The sequence below is a fragment of the Epinephelus moara genome, chromosome 2, assembly GCF_006386435.1.
Source record: "Epinephelus moara isolate mb chromosome 2, YSFRI_EMoa_1.0, whole genome shotgun sequence".
Taxonomy (NCBI): Eukaryota; Metazoa; Chordata; class Actinopteri; order Perciformes; family Serranidae; genus Epinephelus; species Epinephelus moara.
Window position 1 is genome coordinate 33898825 of NC_065507.1, and position 17114 is coordinate 33915938.

The window sequence follows — 17114 nt, forward strand, 5'->3', positions numbered from 1 at the left end:
TATATATGTGTATATATATGTGTGTATATATATATATATATATATATATATGTGTGTATATGTGTATATATATATATATATATGTATATATATGTGTATGTATATATGTATAGTCAAACCATTTCAGATTACTACCAGACTATTGAGTTATAGCAGCTGTTTTTTTTTCTTTTGTGTTTTTATTCATTCTTCTCAAATTTGAGATTTGTTCCTGTTTTGTTTTCCAAATATAAATATACTATATAATATAAATATAAAAATTAAGATATTTAGTAGTAATCATTTTATGTATTTGTGCTTGTTTTTGTTTGTTTTTTTTGTATTTAGTTGGACCAGAGTTGGAGACAACGGCACAGTCAACTGCAGTAGATACTCCACTTCCTGATATACTCGCCAACAGAATCCAAGAATTTGAAGACGAACGGAAGAAAAGGGTACATAATGATTTCCATTTATATGATACAGAGCATGAACTGTTTTTGCACACTATGCATGAACATATAAGCAGGAGCAGGTATCTGCACAAGTTTAAATGCTTGTACTGTGCATCTAGTGACTGTTGTTATTCACACAAAAATGTATTGTTAGAGACACCGGAAAGTCAGTGTCTCAGTGGCAACTTGCTTTGTGCTGTTATGGTAATCTCCATTGTTTTCTTGTTGTGAAGGCAAAGACATTACTGCTTGATTGCAGCTTGTCTTTTTGCATTTTGCACATTAAATGACAACAAACAATTCAATTTTAAGGAGCAGAAAGCTTATAATCCAGTGCTGAGTTTTATGTCACATCAAGGTACCAGGATTTTACCACTCTATCAGAGAGGTTATTCTGTATTAACTATATAAGATTTCAAAGAATGCATAGTCTGGCTCTTTTGTTACCCCATCAGCCTCATACATTTTTTGTGATTGGTCGAAAGTCATTGATCCAGGTGTTCCTCACTACTTAATTAGTCCAGCCTCTTTCTAAAGCAGGAGTGTGTGAGCAGGGTGTGGTCATATCTCCCTCTGCATTTACAGTTTTCCTCTGCTTTAACCTGTGTTTTATTAGTACGATAAAACGACTACAGACCTTGACTTGATCCCTTGTTTTGGAGTCAACACACTCAGATTTTTCTTTAAATAAAAATGGAGCAGAGCATAATGGGGGCAGGTGGATGCTGCATCTACATTCAAGCACAGGATCACAGGAGCCTCAATCTTTGCTAGCAAAAAAAGGGTGATCCTCTGAGGACTATATTTCACAGGAGAAAGTACTAAGACAAATTTTAGCGTATGGGTTCTCCCTTTTCAGTCAAACTGAAAAGTCTCAACTTGTGTTTTCTTTATGACAACTGATGCCTCACATGTTTTCTTTCCCTCTGTGGGGGGGTTCAGGAAGAGGAGCTTGAGAGGGAGAAGCAGCAGCAGATGGTTTTGCTCCAGGAGCTGGAAGAGCAGAAAGCCAGATTGGAGCAGATGCTGCTTGAAGCTCAGCAGGAGAGGGAAGATCTGAGGGCTGTTGTTACCAAGGGAGTACCTGTTAACCAACCAGAAGTACCTGTCCATGACAAGGATGTCACCTCCGTCATTCCTGGTCTCGTCACTGAGGTAGGCCCTTTCAATACAGTGTCAAAGCTATCCTCAGTTAACCTGTTCTCATATTTCTTTTATCTCTCAATATTTCTGTCAAATTCCATTTTTGTTGGGTCGTCCTTTAAAGGAATACTTCATGTTCTAATTGACAATTTGTATATCAGTTATTCACCCTGTGTAATCTTGAATTCAAGAAAACTGTGCTTCTGGCATGCCTTTTGATGAATGTAGAAACAGTGGAGAAAATTCTTGATGAATTGAAGTCACAGGTGACCACATTTGAAGTATACTATTGCAGGATTTTTCTAAAAACATACAGAAGTAATCCCTCTCAATCATCACTTACGACCCTGCAGTGTATTAAACTAACTGATCAAGGCAGCGGTAGACCAGCAGCTCTCGTATTTTGCAAGGTTAAAATTACTGATTTTGTCAGTGGGGTCTGGCTTTGAGGAGAGCAGAGACAAGTTTCACTTTCCGTTCAGTTTCCTGTCAGAGAAGCACTGAGCGTACAACTGGATTAATGAGACTTGGATTATACTGCATGAGTTGTGAGAGTTTGTACACTGATGTTTCGATAAAGTTTTGCTGTTGTTAAACATAGTTTCCTATGACTTAAATTCATCAAGAATTTTATGCATTTTTGGATTCTTCGTTCACCAGAGGCATGCCAGAAAAATGTGCACAGATTCAGTGTAACACAGGGAGAGTAACTGATATACAAATGGTCATTTTGGGGGTGAGGTATCCTATAGTAAACTGTCTAGTGTAGTTTAATTACGTCAGTGTTAAACAATTGCTACCTCTGCACTCTACAGCCGGTGCCTCCTGCAGGTGAACATGACCACTCCAGAAGGATTAAAGAATATCAGCAGCGACTGCTGGAACAAAACAGGTGTGTTTAAAGACTGTTTTGTGGTTAACCAGTCACGTTCACCCATTTTTCTTTGAAGTTATTCTTAAATAGATCTCGACAGGTAACAGCATAATTCACCTTTCATATGTACTGTGTTACTTCTACTGTCGCTGTACTTATCTCACACATTCCTCAAAGAATACAGCTTTAGAGGATCTAAGTATTGTTGGTGTCGCATGCTATACACACTGCAAAGACCTTGAGGTAGATTTGTGATCTTGGGCTGTATAAATAAAACTGACTTGACTTTTGTTTCTTGGACCACCTTTTTAATTTTAGAATTCACCAGAGGTCAGTGGAGGTGGCTCGCCAGCGCCTGGAGGAATATCAGAAAGCTCTACGAATTCGTCACAACACGATCACCACATCGTTGCTGCCTGCTGTCGTTCCCTCAGTCCTCATTCCCCCACCTCTGTACAGTGCTCAGTCTAGGAATCTCCCAGCTCCTCTGCAACCCCCTTCAACTCCAGCAGTGCCTGCCTATATCCATGCTACATCACAAACCCCTGTGGAAGTCCCCACAAGAGAGTGTGACATGTTGGCTTCACCTTCACGACTTCCTGGCTCCAGTGGAAGCTCGAAATTGCTGCCGGATGAAGTTGATTCTATTTCAAGCGGTCCCAGGGACCAGAGACCTGATCTCACCACCTGGCTGACTGACAACATAATGGAGAGAGTAACAGAGCATCTAACACACAGAGTGAGACCTTCTTCAGAGCCACTGCCTCAAAAACTGTTCACAACACATCAGTCAACCAGCATCCTACTCCAGCCAACCTTTGATCCCATCAGAGCGATTAGTCCGAGCATCACAGATGGTGCAGCTCTGGTTCCAGGCCATGCAGTGGTTAAACCTGGGAGCGTGCCGCATGACTCCCTGCGGTCTGGGTCGCTCAGCTCCAGAGAGGACGACGACATGGAGAGGCAGAGACGAGAGCTGAGGGAGGTCCAGAGACGGGTGCTGGAGCAGATGGAGGCAGTGGAGCTGCATCAGAGGCAGCAAGAAAAGGAGAGGCAGCAAGAAAATGAGAGGCAGAGACAGGAAGTGGAGATGGAGCAGATGAGACGTCAAAAGGAGACATTACAGGCTCTGATTCATACTGATGCACAAGTAAGTGAAGGGAAGATCACTGCCCTGGTGTTTTTGTCACAGTACGGTAGATAAATCATAGTTTGTTACTGCACAAATATAAAGAGTGGAATGAGGTAGTAAGTAGAAAGAGCCCTCCTTGATTGTGAGAATTCACTCTGCTGAAGAGCAGTTTTGATTATATAGAAATAGAAACACAGCACATGGGGAAAATCAACTTTCCTGATGGTGCCTGTATGGAGTGAATGTGTTTGCATGAGTGTGTGTGGACGTTTGTTTCTGTCCATTGAGTTATGATGTAAAGTTAGTGTTCCTAAAGTGTATTTAATTAAAAATACGTTAAATTATGTTTTTTTAATACTTGAACTGAGCTCAGTGCGTCTGTGTGCCTGTATGGGAAAACAACTTTCCTGATGCATTATCTCACCACAGCCAGTTCCAGAGGCTGCCAGTGAAGTGTTGGTTTCAGAGAACATTAGTGAGACCCGCCGAAAATTACTCTCATCCCTGCTGAGAGCTATAGAGGAGTCTCACGGAGGAACTTTATCACACCTAGAAGACCCTCAGGAGACAGATGGATCCCCTCCACAGCCGCCTTCTATCAGTGAGACAGGTAACTGAAATATCAGATTGTACATGTTCACACATTTTCCCTTTTACTTCACAATGGAAACCTTTGTCCACTAAGTGCATTTACACTATGATTTTCTATTTGTAATCCTGCCAAAAAGTCCCAGGTTGCCTCTTGCTGTTTGGTTTTTTTTCCCCTGTTAAAGGGGGTTTTTTGGGGAGTTTTTCCTTATCCGCTGTGAGGGTCCAAAGGACAGAGGGATGTTGTATGCTGTAAAGCCCTGTGAGGCAAATTGTGATTTGTGATATTGGGCTTTATAAGTAAAATTGATTGATTGATTGGTTCAGTAATGGTTATCAAAATTAATTGGAGGGATTTACATGTTTTCCTTTAAAGTCCAACTTATAAGACAAATTGCTGTAAATGCTAGTGGCATTTGCAGTTCCGTTAAAAATACAGTGGCACATGCTTAAAAGGAAAATTCACCACCTTTTTATGTTGATATCCAATCAGTGTTGATGCTAAATGTACTATTGAATTTAATACATTTCTCGGTGGGTGCCACATTGACCAAGAAAGCTGAGTTCTCCTATTCAGGGAGCCATGTTGGCAGTGCCTGCAGTACATGTACCAGGATGCATTACGTGCAAGCTGCTGACGCCCAATCCCCAAAATCTTCCAAAACCCGGTCATTGCAGCAGAATGATTACGGTTCTATTGGCATCGATGGGCAATTTTTCAAAGGTACCACCGGTCAGTCTTTGTTCGTGGAAGTTCAGGTTCTGGAGGGGTAGAAATGCAGCTTCGCCACGCTGCATTTTTTTGGCTGTATCTTGTGGCTTGAATAAATATAGCTGAATATCTGAGTCATCCAAAACACTGTTTAATGTACCCCTTTCTATAACATCCTCTACACTCAAATTTTGGGATGCCATTTTTGCTGTTGGAAATGGAACTACTTTGCAATACAAGCAAAGACAACAACGAAGTTCTGTTTTTTTCTAGCAGCATCTAGAGCATGCTCCCTGGTTACCCAGTGGTGAAATCTAACACGTAGTTCTTCCTCACGTTCAACTACATCACTGTCACATCAAATGATGACGTGTGTGTGTGTGTGTGTGTGTGTGTGTGTGTGTGTGTGTGTGTGTGTGTGTGTGTGTNTGTTTCTGAGCAATGATGTAAATCTACTCGACCTGAAGTGCATTTAATAAAAAAAGCATTTCATGATGGTTTCTACACTTGAACTGAGCTCAGTGTGTCTGTGTGCATATATGGCTTTTCTGAATCTGTTAATCTCCTTAACACATTTATTTTGTGTGTCTGTGTGTATGTATGTGTCAGTCTGCATGTACGCATGCTGGAAATGTAATTACTTTGCAATAAAGCAAAGAGAACAAGGAAGTTCTGTTTTTTTAGCAGCATCTAGAGCATGCTCCCTGGTTACCCAGAGGTGAAATCTAACACATAGTTCTTCCTCACGTCCAACTACGTCACTGTCACGTCAAATGATGATGCTGAATGCAGGAAGAACAACAGGTTTTGCAGCTGCAAACTCAGATTTCTCAGTCAATGTAGTGTGTGCAGAATAATTTATTGCTTCATTAACATAAAAGGCTGCACGTTTCCCTTTAAGTCACTATTAAATACTACAGTTTCATTAAAATCGGAGAATAAATGTTTTATTTTTCCATTAAGATCTCATCTCTCAGAGCAATGTTCTTGCTGGACATGCCGTGGCGTCAGTCATCTCCTCAGGACTCCTCCCTCCGCCTCCTCGAGCAGCAAAGCCCCCAGTGACTCGTGTCAGGCCGGGCATCATGGAGATGATGACTGAACAACATGAGCTTAGTGCCATTCAAGAGGTGGAGACACCAGTCAACACCAGCCAAGTCACAGGTCAGCTTAACCCCAGAAACAAATGACCGTTTTCATCCCATGCTCACACTATGTGACAGGCTGTGAAGAGGATTATCAGTTGATTGTTGATGTTTTCATGTCTCCAGGCCCAGAGGATAGCATGACGGTTCCCTCACACACTCTGGACTCGGATCTTCAGGGGGATTCAGAATCATCTGTGGTCTCTGACATGACTCAGCATAGTGCTGAACAATCAACCGGCTCTGGAACGAGCTCAAGGAGATCCAGCCATCTCACCTGGAGAGAGAGGCTGCTGATGGGGGCAGGGACATCTCCAGAACCTTCAGAGGCCGGTATGTAGATGGAAGGTGAAGAGTAATGAGATAAAGAATACCGATGGGAAGTAAATTTGATGAGAAAATAAAAAAGTTGAATATAAGGTATTACCACTTGGTTGTCTTTTAGATTCAGGCCTGAGGAAAATCTCTCCCCTTTCGTCTGACTCTGGGAGAGGAGGCGACTGCTCTGGGCCTGCAATCACAAGCTACATATCCCCCACAGAGGTAACCAGGCCAACTCAAAACGTACAACACTTAGTGTTGGTTCTTTCTTCTCTTTCAAGTCGTCAAGCTTGTGGCAAACCTTTGCAGCAGACACTAAACAGAACTTTACAAGGGAAAAAACAGTTTTGGTCAGTATGCAGTGAACAAGCACCTGCCTGCTCTTTGTTGCATAACCTTTGGGTTTTTATTGTCATGTTGCAAATTGGCAGCTCTAAGTGTTTTCCCTTGTACAGTTGTAATCAGTTGTGATGCTTTTGCACTGATTATGCCCACATTAACAACATTTTACAGACACCAGTGATAATTGTACACTTGAATTTTAGAAACATATGTATGACATGAATTTCATTGCATAGTGGCACAGTGTTCTGATACCCTCTGAGGTTCACATGTTGTGGATCAATGATGAAAACTAGCCAAATCTGAGTGCTGGGGCATTATCTGCCTCAGCCTTTGATTATGCCTGAGAAGCCTTTGCTTTGTGTGTGTGTGTGTGTGTGTGTGTGTGTGTGTGTGTGTGTGTGTGTGTGTGTTTCTGTCTGCCTGTTTGTATGCGTGACTGCCTATTTGTGTGCCTGTGTGTGTGTGTGTGTCTGCCTGTGTGTGTGGGTTTGGGTGTGTGTTTTTTTCTGAGCGATGATGTAAATCTACTCCACCTGAAGTGCATTTAATAAAAAAAGCATTTCATGAAGGTTTCTACACTTGAACTGAGCTCAGTGTGTCTGTGTGCATATATGGGTTTTCTGAATCTGTTTATCTCCTTAACACCTTTATTTTGTGTGTCTGTGTGTATGTATGTGTCAGTCTGCATGTCGGCCTCCTGATTCTGACTGCCTCTCCTCCACCACCATCTCCACCGGCAGCTACATCACCACAGATCCTGAGCAAAACGTCGACACTGGTGAGGGACAGCAGGAGTGTGTCTTGTAGCAAGTGGTGTTTTTGTCGTGGTTTGTTCCAGATTTTTGACCATGTGGATGATTGTGCTTTGAATCTTTGTGGATGTAGAGGGATATATAGGCAAAAATGGAATGTAGTGAAATAAGTGTTTTCTTTAGTATACCTGAAAACAAGAAGTGTTGTTCGTGACAATGCTGTACACATGACCCATATTGTATGTACACCAGACAACATGCTGGTTGTTTGTCTAACTTTATCATAGCCTAAATCTGTCTCTCTTTTTCGCCTCCCTCTTCTTCATTAGATAAATCCCCACTGCTCAGACATCATGTAGAACAAGGACAAGAAGCAGATTTACTCAACGTCTCCTCTCCATCCGGTCAAAGCTTTTGTACTAAGGACAGCGCAACTGCAGGCCGTCCTGGTCTGGCCATAGACTCTCTGTTTAATGACAGCAGCATCCAGCACATTATAGACAGATACACAAGGGAGCTCAACATCTCCCTCAGCACTGCTGGCAGAACTACAGGTATAGTTTGAACAGGCCAAACTCGCTTGTTTCACATAAATCAGCATTTCATAGCAGATAATTGCATCATGTTAGTACATTGTGTTGTTTCCTCTTTGTTGGTTTGCAGACAGTGAAGGCTCGTATGAGGAGGAACCTGGCCCTTCAGTTTCTCAGCAGTCTTTGGTTCGAGTCCTGGAGAGGAGAGGGGAGGATGAAAGCTCCACAGCTCATCAGTCTCTTCCCTCAGAGACTGCAGGTGCACAGATGAGCGGCCTGGTCAGTGACTCACAATCCACAATTGTCATTTCTTTAATTATAAGTTGTAACACTGTTTTTTTGTGGCTACTTAGGGAAAATATACAAACTGGTATTTAAAGCTATAGTGCGTAACTTCTGTCGCCTCCCAGCGGATAATGCGTTATTACAAGTCATAAGCCGGCGGCACTTCCATGTACACAGAGTAACACTCGCCACACACCGTGTACACAGAGTAACACTTGCCAGTCGCCACACACCGTACACAGAGTAACACTTGCCAGTCACCACACACCGTGTACACAGAGTAACACTTGCCTTTGTGGTAGGATCCACTTCTGAACCGTGTCTCGGCCGCTTTTCCGCCATGTTGCTTTCACTTTCTACCTGCGCTCTACCTCTTGCTATGACACTCTCCGCTCTTCCTCCCCCTCCCTTCTTGTTGTGAGGAAGCATTTCCTGTGTGCCAGCGCGGGAATGTCGCCAGTCTACATGCATACTAAAAATGATATATATTGAAAAATACCACGAGATTGTGTCATCTCCTCTAGTAGTGGCTTGGGTGAAACGGACATTTACGGACCTGTAGAAGTTACGCACTATAGCTTTAAAGGTAAACTGTAATGTACAGTATATGTGGTGCTAATGGATGTTACTGCAGTTCAGTGCATATCTGTCTGCGCATATATTCTACTTCATTTCAGAATTTCTCTTAAATAAAATACACTAAATTCAATTAATGTTTTTGCTTCAGGAATGGCACAATACAGTAAATCCAATCCTGGAGCACCACTCAGGCGAGGACCTGTCACTGACTGAGGACCAAGACTCTTTCAGACCTCTGATTGGCCAGCTGACAGACCAGTCATCCTGTCTCGCTGCTGATCAGAGGGATTCGGCCATGGTGCAACTGGTTGGTCAACCATCTGCTCACTCGTCCATGATTGGTCAGCTACCAGGTCCACCAGTGTCAGTGAGCTCGGATCAAGGTGGATGGGATTCCACTCTGAGTCGGATGATTGGTCGACTCTCCCATCAGTCCAGCTTTCACTGGCTGAGTGGGGGGCAGGACTTTTATGCAGGTCAGCTGATGGGTCAGACGCCATCGGAGCAGTCGACCACATGGTTGGATGAAGGTCCAGAGGAGAGCCAAATGAGACCGCTGGTTGGGGAGCTGGATGAGTCCGCTGGCCAGCACAGTGGAAACTCAGGTAAAACAAGGTGTATGGGGAACTGAAACATGCAGTTAGGGTTTAAACTTCTAGTTTAAAAAAAGGCAGACTCCAACCTTCTAGTTATTAACTTGTATAATTTCACAGTGGCTGACTGTCATCTTTGCAAAGTCTTACCGTTAAACAATGAATGGATAAATACAAATGAATGAATCAAATGAAGCAATGTTAGTTGCAGTTGTAGTTGAAACATTGTTGACTGGTGATTTCTTCTGTTCTTATTCAACTGTTGGTTTGTTTGTAGATGAAAGAACCCACGTGGAACTTGGTGTCTCAGCTGAGGCCAGTGGGCCGTCATACCCAGCGTTGCCTCCCGAAGCCTCATCACACAGTGCCTCTGTTCCAGATGTGAATCCACCTCCACAGGACCAGACACTGCAGAACCAAACCAGTCCAATGGACCTGGGCCCACAGAGCACTGAAGGTGAGGTATAAAATATTCAAGTAGTTACAGTGAATTCTAAAATGGCCGTATGGTGGTTGTATTGGAGGGAGTACACTATGATCACGAACAGTTTGTATATCTGTAGTTTCAGTTAGTAGCTTAAGTCAAGTTAAGGTTTGATTTAGGAAACTTTTTTTAGGCACATCTTTATACCATAACAGACTATAAAACTGAAAATGCTCTCATGATATGAAGTTGAAAATACAAAACAAATAGATTAATAAAAAATAAAACTTGGGCATTAGGAGGAGTGTTTCACTTAGTTCCACCTTGGATATATTTAAATATTCAAAGCACTCAAACAGTTATCATCCCGGCGATTGACACACCTGGGTGATGATGTCGAATGTGCGTAGCATTTGGGACGTGTTTCCATTGACAGACCCTACAACATTGGAGCAATGTTGACACGTAGTCTTTGTCTTTTACACAAATCTCTGTCGCTGTTATAGCTGACCGTGAACGTGCTGCACGTCTTCCAGCTCTGTCGTGCAGGCCAGTCCGCTTGTTATTACGTTGCTAACAGTGCAGGGCTTAAAGTTTTGGTGCAGAACCTACACTTGTGAACTTTGTTCCAAATTAAGTGCATCAGTTTACAGACTGTGTATTCTGCATGCGGCTTTGTGCACCGGACCCTGACCCCCAATACCGTGACAGTTCGGTATGAATACACAAACCATAACAGCTGTAGTGTGCATGTATTTTTCTGACTTCCTTAGGAACTTAACAGTGTTTTATGTTTATCACCATCTTTAGTGTTTCCAGGCTCAGAGTCATTCCATCCGCTGCTAGCTGAGGTCACCCACAATGAAACAGTAGACCCCTCCATGACCTTTCACCTGCCTGAACACAATGTGCCTACCTCCCCTGACGGACAGCCAGCCAGTGGGGAACCCAGTGTTTCCACACCAAGCCACACTGATGCTTCTATTGAGTCTGAACCGTCACCTGAGCGCCTCAGAACGGAGGAGTCATCTCGCTGCATCACAGCTTCCCCTGCCTTAGCCAACTCTTTCACCCAGCTCATCACATCACAGAACCATCCTGATGAATCTGCTCTCACGATGTCTCCCATGAGAGCAGAGGTGGAGCTAACAGCTCTGAGTCTGTCAAATTTAACCATGTGTGATGATGCACCTACTGTGGGCATGTTGCAGCCAGAAGAAGCGGATGCCGATAGAAACTGTGTTTCTGAAAGGAGAAATTCAATCCCACTTGGTGACCTCTGTCCTGTCTCCAATAAGATATTGGTATGATTTTGGTTTTTTGTTGCATCATCTTTCAGACATTAACCGACCATTGCAGTGCTTACAAAGACAACACCTGCCTATTTAGAGCACTGCATTGTTCTGTCACACTTAAACTGCAGGTTGACTTGTAGAGTCAAAGGTCACAGTTTGTTTTGGAAAATGACTCCTTTATAATGTTTTTAAACCTTGTTGGCAGCTTTTACCTATTTTTATAACTCAGGTGTGTCACTGGCTGAGTTGTATACTTGTTATATCTTCCTGCCAAATAGGAAGCTGCCAGTGAGAAGGGGATCCTGGAACAGTCAGAGATAACACTAGCGAGCCTGACAGACACAACACTGCAAGACCAAGAAACAACCATCACTGAGGAACAGGGACAGAAAGGCCACGAGACAGAGGTGACTGTCTATACATGTTTTTGACTTTTTGATTTCAGTGGCAGGCGTCTTAATGATCTCTGAACACAAACCTTGTCTTTTCTAGGGGTCAGAATCCTCGATGTCACTGGATGAGACTCCAGAGGACAAGAAACAAACACCTCCAGGTAAAACCACAACAGTTACAGACTAAATATATCTGAGATATAACACTGTTGGGAGTGCTGCATGTGTGAGATACCTGAATTGTGGGGAAACATGTTTCTGACTTAAAGGTGTGCTATGCAGGAAGTGTCGGCTGTTTGTAAGCAGTATTTCTAGTGAAAGTGAAAGCCAATTCCAGATTCACTTGTTTTTGAACAAACTTTTTCCGCTTGGCATTTCACTTCACTATATTTTTGTTTTTATTCAGCGCTATGATTTTCATAGCTTCCTCTCAGATAGCTTGCTGCTTACAGGCTTTTTATAAAGTCTTGACCTTCCCTAACCACCGTGGGGGTACACACCCATAAAGGTTTTGAGCACAGAAAATATGAAAATACAGGCAGAGGGCAGAGCCTCTGCAGAATAATACACCACCACACTCTTCTAGTGGCTCATAAGTGATGATTGAGAGGTATTACTTCTGTATTAGTCTGTACATTGTTTTGTAGGAAAATCCTGAATTGTATCCCTTTTAAAGATGAATGTGATCAGGAACAAAGGAGTAATAATTAACAAACTTCTTTTTGCATCTTTTTTTAGTCATTTAGTCAGTAACGTTGTAAACTTTTGAAAAAATGTCCCTCGCTAGATTCAGCGATGCTCCTGGAGTTTCAGTGGGGTCCCAGCAGAGACCTACAGGAGGTCCACCAGCAGAAACGCAGAGCACTGCTCCAGAGATCGTCCCGTAGGGTGGAGGAAATCAAGGCCAAAGGGGCTCTTGCTAAGATTCAACCTAAGATCCAAGCTCCATCTGAAGCAAGAGAGCAGTCTAAAGCTCAGGACTCTCAACCTGTCACCTGTGGGGCAAAGATGAAGTCAGAATCTCAACACAAGACTAATGCCAAGTCAAAGGAGGAGCAGGCTGAGCCACATCAGACCACTGAGAAATCTGGATTCACCAAGCAGAAAAAGGCCCAGCTTCCCCCTCCAGGTATCTCAACTTAATATAATTTGACACATTAAGTCACTTTAATTATTGTGAGCACTACATTTGTTTCATGGATGGTGAAAAAGAACAACCATACAGGCCCACAAGTTAGAGCTGTTTGTGAGGCACCTTGCTAAAATAATTACATCACTAAATTGTAAATGAAACTTACAAAATGATGCACTTTAATGCAACTACATGGCCATCTAGTGTTACTGCATCATGACAAATTGTTTTGCCATGAATTTAGTAACTATTTCTAAACATTTGAAATGTAGCATTGAAGTGTTTGTCAGTTACAAGGTTGTTCAGTAAATCAGACACTGATGGTGCTGTACTGTACCTTTTTATATCGTCTTTTTTGTTTTTGTCTGCCAAAATGTTTTGTGCTGGTCAGGGTGCATGTGGCTGAAAAATATTTCAAAGTGGTACACTGACAAAATGTTCTTTCTAAAGCAGTGGTTCTCAAACTCATTTCCAACATTTTTGTCTCCTGGTGGACATTTTCTACCTAACGCACAACTTTAAATTGTATTTTTTGATTAAAACTAGTCCCAAAGTCAGAATTATCCCGGCCATTCACCACCCTGATAGGACTTTTCTCAGCCACCTACAGAACATCAGTAGTCTCTGTACAGCTGAAAAATCTAATCATTTTTAAAATATTATTTCTGTAGACTACTACAGAGCCCCCCAGGGTCATATAGCAGAAAAAAATATCGAGGTGGAAATCTGTGTGAACAGATTAAACTAAAGGAGAAAAAAAATCTTTGGAGTGTGTGTGGTCAAGTTGCGTTCATGGAAGTGATAATTTGATACGGACATCTGACCTTTAGAATTGAAAGGGTGCTGGGATTGATACGTAGACAATGAAATTATTATTTCATTGTCTACGTATCATTCATTCATATCATTTCATTATTATTATTATTCAGTGAGCAATTCCAGGCTGAAAAAGTTGGATGAGGTGAAGACCTGCACACCAGAGCAAAGGAAACGGGATGTTTTTGAGATGCACCAAAGAACTCAGAGGTAATACTTGAATATTGTAAGCTTTTAAGTGCTGCACCATCTACTGTGGAGTAAATGTTTATCTTTGGAAAGACTTTTGAGCATTTATTCCATATGCTTCATGTCAGATGGCAGTTTCTTCCACTGTTGAACTAATGTAAAGCTGGTCATATGCTGTACGATTTGAGCCTGTGTCTGACCCAAATTTTGAGCTGCAGGACCCATTTCAGAGTCAGAGTGATTTCAGCTTTGTTCTGCATTATCTGCTGTGTAGTGTACACCATCTGCTCCCTACCAGTGTCTAACATTTGGAGGAATTTGTGACGTCAGAAATTCTGGTTGAAACTTGTTGGGTAAAAATATGACTAGTTGCTGAAAGAATTAACAGTAAGAGCTTTTGTTCAACTAGACAGACAGAATGTCTGACTAGTATTGTCAAAGACCAAACTAGTAGAGTAAACTGATGTCTGATATCAAAGATGTGGAATAAATGCTCCAACAGCTTTCCCTACATGAACACCTATCACCACCCCTACACAATACTCCTACCAACCAAATCAGATGGGGTTTTTTTCATACAATATAATTTAATTGGTTGAACCTAAATGGATTACTGGCATTAAATCTAAAAGATGTGGCGTTCCCAAAACAATGATGCAGCATATGTGTGTGTGTGCCATCGTGTTCCTGCAGACTGTACGAGCAGCTGGAGGAGGTGAAACATCAGAAAGCCATCAGGAACAGACAGGAAGCTTTTGCAAAGAACAGACTGAAGGCCAAAGAGTTCCACAAGGTAAACACTGGAAATATTTGTGTTTATTTGAGAAAATGTTTTTAAACATAATGTGCTTATGACAAAACTGCAAGCAACAAAATATCTTGTTTTGGTTGCCTGAAGTTGATTCCAGAATATTTTCTCACATCTCTTCACAGAAAACCTTACAGAAACTTCGTGCCAAGCAGAATCTGTAGTGAGTCTGAATGTGTTCTAGTTATGCTTTTGTACATTTCAGTTATTTTGTAAAGATTTATTAATAAAGCATTTTTTTAAGTTATTTGAATCCACGTTTGGCACCTTTGTTGCAAAATTACTTGACAACATAACAGGTTACTATGGATCACAGTCAGCACTAACTGTCAGTTGAGTTTCTTTAATAAGAAAACATTCATGAAGTCGATGACAGAATTACCAAGCTGGCTGTTACTGCTTTACTGCGACGAGCTGAGAGTCACTTCTTATTAGCTTGTAAGACGTCACCCGGGGGAGGAAGTTAGCCTGACTTTAGTTATGATTCTGACCTCACACATAGATGACTTTTTAATTCCTCAGTTTAAATGGAAAGAACAGTATCCTTTTATCAAAACTGTTTTGGAGGCTTTTCCAGGCAAACAGTAACATAGATCTTGACATAATATTTCCAGCAGTGGACTCAAGCCATCTTTATTAAGTCACATTATGTCATCGTCAAACGGCCACAGATGGCTAGATAGCTTAAAAAGACAAAGTCACACGTGGTTCCCATGGAAGGCCATAATGGAGGAGTAAACAGTAGCTTTTGTGTTGTGTATTTGAGGTTTAGAGTTTGGAGAAAGCTACCGTCTTGGGACTCTTCTTCTCCATGGAGGCCTGAGCTGATTTCATCACATCATGAGTCTGAAGCATGCTCATGTTCCAGGTGGCCTGGGAATGATCAAGAAGGTATTCAATTGACTAATTGTAGCTGACAAAAGAAGCATGCTCAGAAAAATCCTCCATTATTTTTTATGTTATTTCAAAGGTGGTCTCACCATGTAGTCCAGTCCCTCTGCTACACTGTGGTCTCTGGAATAGATTAGGTTGACTTTGGTGCCCTGCACAGCTACAGGGCTGCGACCAGCGATCTCCCCGGCCATCTCCAGAGCTCCAGCCATCATGGCCTCCTTATCTGCAAACACTCGGCTGGGGAGGAAATGTTGGAAAATTTAAGATGAAATACTGAAAGGGTAACTGTAGTATTTTCCAACCTGGACCCCATTTTCATGTTTTGTGTCTATGAGAACAACAGGTTCTGAAATGAGTCCAGTATTGAGAGTGAAACGGGCTGCAATGTCACCACTCGGGCATGTTTGCACCGTTAGTTTATGTCCACTGAAAGTGTTTGTTTTTGCCAAAAAAACAAACACACACACACTGTTATGTTAAGTGTCTGGCAACATTATAGAAATCCTACAGAGAAACCTTTTTGTTTAACCAGAAACAGCCCCTGAAGTGCCATCGCCAAACCTGCCAGACTCCCTTTTTTTTAGTGTTTATAGAGCCAGCATGTTTTCACATCTCACTTGAGACTTAAGGGTTTATTTCAACTGGTCTACCACTGCCTCTGATCGGTTTGTTTGTGTTATTGTTTGACTTCCTGAACTGAACTAACAAGGCGTCCACAGCTGTAGGCTACATTACTTTGCTTCTGTGCCTCACTCTCCATGCATACACTGTCTGAACTGCCTGAGTGGAGGGAGGGGAGAGCATCAGCACTGTGACCTACATCACTACTTTTTCCTAATGGCTGAGTGGGAGTTTGAAACTGAAGAACACAGATTAGACCCCAGATGGAGCTCATCTTGCACCACTCATGTATTTCAGTAAAGAGCCCCTGTGTTAATGAGAACAAACCTGTAGCCACTTTTTAGCTGTGGGGGTCTGTATCACAAAGCAGGTCCAACGTGTTTACTGAGTCCAATATTAATGATCCTGCATAACCAGTTTGTTTTTGTATGTGATATAACATCCAGAAGTATGCCTGAAGATTTATGGTTAATCCACTAAAAATATCACTACACTGCATCCTGTCCTCCTCCTCGAATCAATTTAGCATTTAGGTGATGCTGATGATCCATATCAGAATCAACAATGACAAAATTAAAACAGGCTGGTATCTGTCTTTGGCCCAGGTTCAGTGAAACTATTTAACACTTTTTAATGTGAGACAACACAGACATATGTGTATGATTCTGTAGAGGATGTGTTTACCTGACCAGTCCGCTGCTCTTTGCTTCATCAGCGTACATCTTCCTGGCAGTCAGAGCCAACTCGTTCACTAGGCTGGAGAAAGAGGGAGAGATCATACCCATGCCAGATTGCCCCAGCTGCAAAAACAGGCCAATAGTCCTGATGGTGGCGCTACAGCAAGCCTCTAAAGTGCAACTTTCACCAAAATGTAGCCCCAATACTGAAGAAACTTTTGTACATTTAAACCTATTGCAAATTATTAAGTCCATCACTCTGTTTTTTTCAAAAACTGTAAAACTTATTAAACCTATCTCCTCCCACAATTTTTGCTCAATTGACACCAAACTTGCTACAGAGCATCTTCAGACTGTCCTACACAAACTACGTTTCTCAGATTTTTGATTTATCGAAAATTGAGCCTACAGTGCATCAAAATGTTTGACT

General features: G+C 42.0%; 2 protein-coding genes across 5 annotated transcripts in view; one reads left to right on the plus strand and one right to left on the minus strand.

The window, feature by feature from the left end:
* cep295 (centrosomal protein 295) overlaps positions 1-14737 on the plus strand; it is a 23870-nt gene extending 9133 nt beyond the window's left edge. For 2 of the 4 annotated variants that reach the window (XM_050032648.1, XM_050032657.1), the window contains exons 10-29: positions 328-434; positions 1377-1589; positions 2393-2469; positions 2770-3601; positions 4013-4193; positions 5847-6047; positions 6155-6361; positions 6474-6571; positions 7376-7472; positions 7776-8000; positions 8110-8258; positions 8992-9448; positions 9714-9893; positions 10671-11164; positions 11434-11562; positions 11648-11708; positions 12335-12676; positions 13609-13705; positions 14378-14477; positions 14618-14737. In XM_050032648.1, coding sequence (XP_049888605.1) covers positions 328-434; positions 1377-1589; positions 2393-2469; positions 2770-3601; positions 4013-4193; positions 5847-6047; positions 6155-6361; positions 6474-6571; positions 7376-7472; positions 7776-8000; positions 8110-8258; positions 8992-9448; positions 9714-9893; positions 10671-11164; positions 11434-11562; positions 11648-11708; positions 12335-12676; positions 13609-13705; positions 14378-14477; positions 14618-14656 — 4286 coding nt within the window. In that variant the 3' untranslated portion in view covers positions 14657-14737. The remainder of the gene's footprint in view (positions 1-327; positions 435-1376; positions 1590-2392; positions 2470-2769; positions 3602-4012; positions 4194-5846; positions 6048-6154; positions 6362-6473; positions 6572-7375; positions 7473-7775; positions 8001-8109; positions 8259-8991; positions 9449-9713; positions 9894-10670; positions 11165-11433; positions 11563-11647; positions 11709-12334; positions 12677-13608; positions 13706-14377; positions 14478-14617) is intronic. The other 2 variants (XM_050032665.1, XR_007569080.1) reach the window with 2 other exon arrangements.
* Positions 14481-17114, minus strand: part of ech1 (enoyl CoA hydratase 1, peroxisomal) — a 7318-nt gene continuing 4684 nt past the window's right edge. The window contains exons 8-10 of the mRNA XM_050032693.1: positions 16692-16763; positions 15473-15623; positions 14481-15365 (exon numbers count right to left, since the gene is read on the minus strand). Of these exons, the coding sequence (XP_049888650.1) occupies positions 15261-15365; positions 15473-15623; positions 16692-16763 (328 nt within the window). The 3' untranslated portion in view covers positions 14481-15260. The remainder of the gene's footprint in view (positions 15366-15472; positions 15624-16691; positions 16764-17114) is intronic.